Genomic DNA, 3,880 nt, shown 5'->3' with positions numbered 1-3,880 from the left:
ATTGACACTGTGTAGTTTTCTCTCTGACCACTAGGTGTGTGTAGTTTTCTCTCTGACCACTAGGTGTGTGTAGTTTTCTCTCTGACCACTAAGTGTGTGTAGTTTTCTCTCTGACCACTAGGTGTGTGTACTTTTCTCTCTGACCACTAGGTGGTGCATTCCTAGCCTTAATCCGACCCAAACTACTACATCGCACTGCTATATCATATAGGTTTTATTTAATTTATTCTTAAATACTCACTGCAGCACGACATGATGAGTACAACTCATGTCAGCTAACTAACTAACCAGCCTGCTAAGCTCAGCACAGCCCTGTAGTCTTCTCCTTCAGACTGGTCCTCACTCCAGTCCAGTCCGACCTGTACTGGTGTCCACCCAGTGGACGCTGGTCCTCCGTCATGGCAGCTCTGTGGTCAACGGTCTGTTCTGCAGCAGCACTCATCGACGGCTTGATTTTCGCACCAGCGGTTAACGTTTCCATGGTAACAGCGAGCTCCACCAATCAAAGACGTCCCGTCTTTAGGGTTGTGGGTAATGTAGTGCTTTAAATGGCCGCGAATAAAACGTGTTTTTCTCTGAACATTTGTTTAACTTGTGGCTTCTTCTACAGGAGCAGATACCATATGACGGCTGGTGGTAAGTATAACTTGGATGGTTACGACATGCATTTAATCAAAACCTCTATATATTTATAACAAATATAAAGAATTGTAGATTTGTAGTTAAGAATTGTAGTTATGACTAAGTATCATAATAGTAGCTGGTCTGCATTGTATACATTACAACCACTGTTACAATGCATAGAATGTGATTAGAAATGAATCTAAGTGGTCAATGTTGGCTTTAAGTAAAGTCATTCCTGATCAGATATACTACAATACAAGTCTGGTTTTTCATGTGTCCTGGTAATAACGAGACGCCTCGTCAGAGATGACGCTCACACTACGCGTGTTCCTGACATCGACCGTTCATGTGCACTGCGTTCGGAATCTAAACATTATTCACATCCGATAATAAACAGTCAAAACTAAACAGAACTTAGTAGGATCAGTTTCAAGTTTGCACACCTTTATTTCCTTGTAGCCTATGTCACCTACTATCCTTTTGCTTTTATTTATGAGAAGCACATTGTATTGCCACTGTATGGAAGGCCACACTTGCCCTTATCTAGAGCTGGTTTACCAGTACACAACGTTTAAAACTGAGCAAAGTCGATGCCAACAGACAGTGACAACGTCAATCAGCAGTAAAGTATGTGATATGATGGTTGATTCTTTTATATTGAGTAAAACTTTCATGTTCCACCATGTTCATGCACGTCACTAGTAAACAATACGTCACCAACTGGGCAACTCTGTCTCAAAATCTGGCCCCAGTCGCCGAAAGGAAGTAGAATCATCAGAGCGTCATGAGGTGTCGTTCACGAGAACTTTCCAACGTCGCGAAAATGTTTTCCCCATAATTCCCAGCGATCTGAACGCACCATAAGTCCCATCAGTAGCATTGTATGGTAAAGGGAAAACCATTCAACACGTTTAACTGGTCCTGACCTGGTTTAACAACTGAATGATGGACATCCCTGGACAAGGTCTACTGAGCTGTAATAATAAGAGACAACTGGTGAGGTAGGCTACTGAGAGAGAGAGAGAGAGAGAGAGAGAGAGAGAGAGAGAGAGAGGAGAGAGAGAGAGAGAGAGAGAGAGAGGAGAGAGAGAGAGAGAGAGATGAGAGAGAGAGAAGAGAGAGAGAGAGAGAGAGATGAGAGAGGTGGATTATTAGTAGTATATATTATATTATATTTTACATCCAATTATTAAAGATTATTATTTATATTATATTAAATATTATATTATTAATAAATAATAGCATTATGGTTGTAATTTTATATATCATATTATTATGAATAAATATATAGCTGATTTACTAAATAGCTACCCAAATAGGAAACTCACTGTCTATGTGTCTAACTAACTGGCCAAATTACTAGTTTGCTAGCTAACTAGCTGGCTAACTGACCGACTAGTCTCTCTCTTTTCGCGTTACTTATCCTCGCTCTCTCTCTCTCCCCCTTCTCTCTCTCTCTCCCCCTTTTCGCTCTCTCTCTCTCCCCCCCCCCCCCCACCCCTTTTCTCTCTCTCTCTCCCTCTCTCTCTCGCTCTCTCTCTCACGCCCCCCTTTCACTCTCTCGTGCTGCTGAAGACTGCAGCAAAATTCTGGCCAATCTACTGTGAGCACAGCTATACCATGTGACCATCGTGCTGCTCTATTCACAAATCCAGAGCACCAATGAGTCACTTCACGCACACACATATACAGACACATGCACACACGCAAAAGCACACACACACACACACACACACACACACACACACACACACACACACACACACACACACACACAAACATACACACGTGTAAAAGCACACGCACATACACACTTGCACACACAAATGCACACACACACACACACACACACACACACACACACATATATGCACTGACACACCTGCACATGTACAAACACACACACACACACACACACACACACACACACACACACACACACACACACACACACACACACACACACAGGTATACACGCACACAGATACTCAGAGTTCACACACATCCACACACACACACACACACACACACACACACACACTGCCTAAGTAGGCAGAACACCCTCAGCCGTCACCAACAGTCCACTGTGACGGTGTTTCCATCAGCTTTAATCTAAACAGGAGGCTCCCTGAGCCCAGTGCTGGTCCTCCTCTGGACCCCACCGCCGTCCACGGAGGCGCCAATGGACCGTCCTCACGGTGCATGTTGAACATTGGAATACACATTTAACACTCAGTGAACGGGATGTGTGAACTGGGCACAATCACACTCTTAATGGACGCCGACGTGTCTATATAAGTGAACGTCATTTCATTAAATTAGATGCAAACGAAGGCTGTGAGCTGTCAGCTAGAAGGAGAGCACAGCAGCTATCATGGACTACAATCAAAATCGTTTCGGGCTTCAAGGTAAATTAGCCATATTGCATAACTGGCTACAAGCTAAATGATCCATGTAGCTAAACTAGCCATAAAGGTCAACTAGCTACAAGCTAAACAAGTCATGTAGCTAAACTAGCTTCAAGCTAAACAAGCCACCATGTTCTAACAATAACCAATGGGCTAGCAACTATCTGGGCCTAACAGATACCAATTGGCTAGCAATTTGCAGCTCTGTGCGGCTAGCAGTAACCAATGGGCTAGCTACTAGCAGCTTTCTTGGGCTATCGGTAATTAATGGGCTAGCTACTAGCAGTTAGCTCAAAAGTAGCTCTCTACCTAGCCTGAATTGGAAATGGTTTAATGCTATTTTTAGGTTCCTCAGATGGACTCCATCTTTATCTCGTTCCATCACACATGTTAAGACAGGAAGTGAATCCTCAGCGTTGAAAACATGGATCTCATGTTGTCATAGTGTAGTTCATGTTGTTATAGTGTAGCTCATGTTGTCATAGTGTAGTTCATGTTGTCATAGTGTAGCTCATGTTGTCATAGTGTAGCTCATTTTGTCGTAGTGTAGTTCATGTTGTCGCAGTGTAGTTCATGTTGTCATAGTGTAGTTCATGTTGTCATAGTGTAGTTCATGTTGTCATAGTGTAGTTCATGTTATGGTACTGTAGTCCATGTTGCCAACCTGGAGTTCATGTTATCATAGTGTAGTTCATGTTGTCATCCCGGAGTTCATGTTGTCATCCCGGAGTTCATGTTGTCACCCCGTTTTTCCCCCCCTCTCTCTCTCTCCACCTGTCTCTCTCTCTCCCCCTGTCTCCTCCCCCCTCTCTCTCTCTCTCTCCCCCTCTCTCTCCCTCTCTCTCCCC

General features: G+C 43.6%; 1 protein-coding gene across 1 annotated transcript in view; it reads right to left on the bottom strand.

Moving 5' to 3' along the window:
* Positions 1–893: 893 nt before the first annotated feature.
* LOC311369710 (cyclin-dependent kinase 5 activator 2-like) overlaps positions 894–3,880 on the bottom strand; it is a gene marked incomplete at both ends in the record, with an annotated part of 4,836 nt that continues 1,849 nt past the window's right edge. The window contains one exon of the mRNA XM_084487927.1: positions 894–902. Coding sequence (XP_084344053.1) covers positions 894–902 — 9 coding nt within the window. The remainder of the gene's footprint in view (positions 903–3,880) is intronic.

The sequence above is a fragment of the Micromesistius poutassou genome (genome assembly GCF_964030765.1).
Source record: "Micromesistius poutassou genome assembly, chromosome: 24".
Taxonomy (NCBI): Eukaryota; Metazoa; Chordata; class Actinopteri; order Gadiformes; family Gadidae; genus Micromesistius; species Micromesistius poutassou.
Note: the sequence above shows the minus strand (reverse complement) of the source record. Positions and strands in the feature narration are given on the sequence as shown.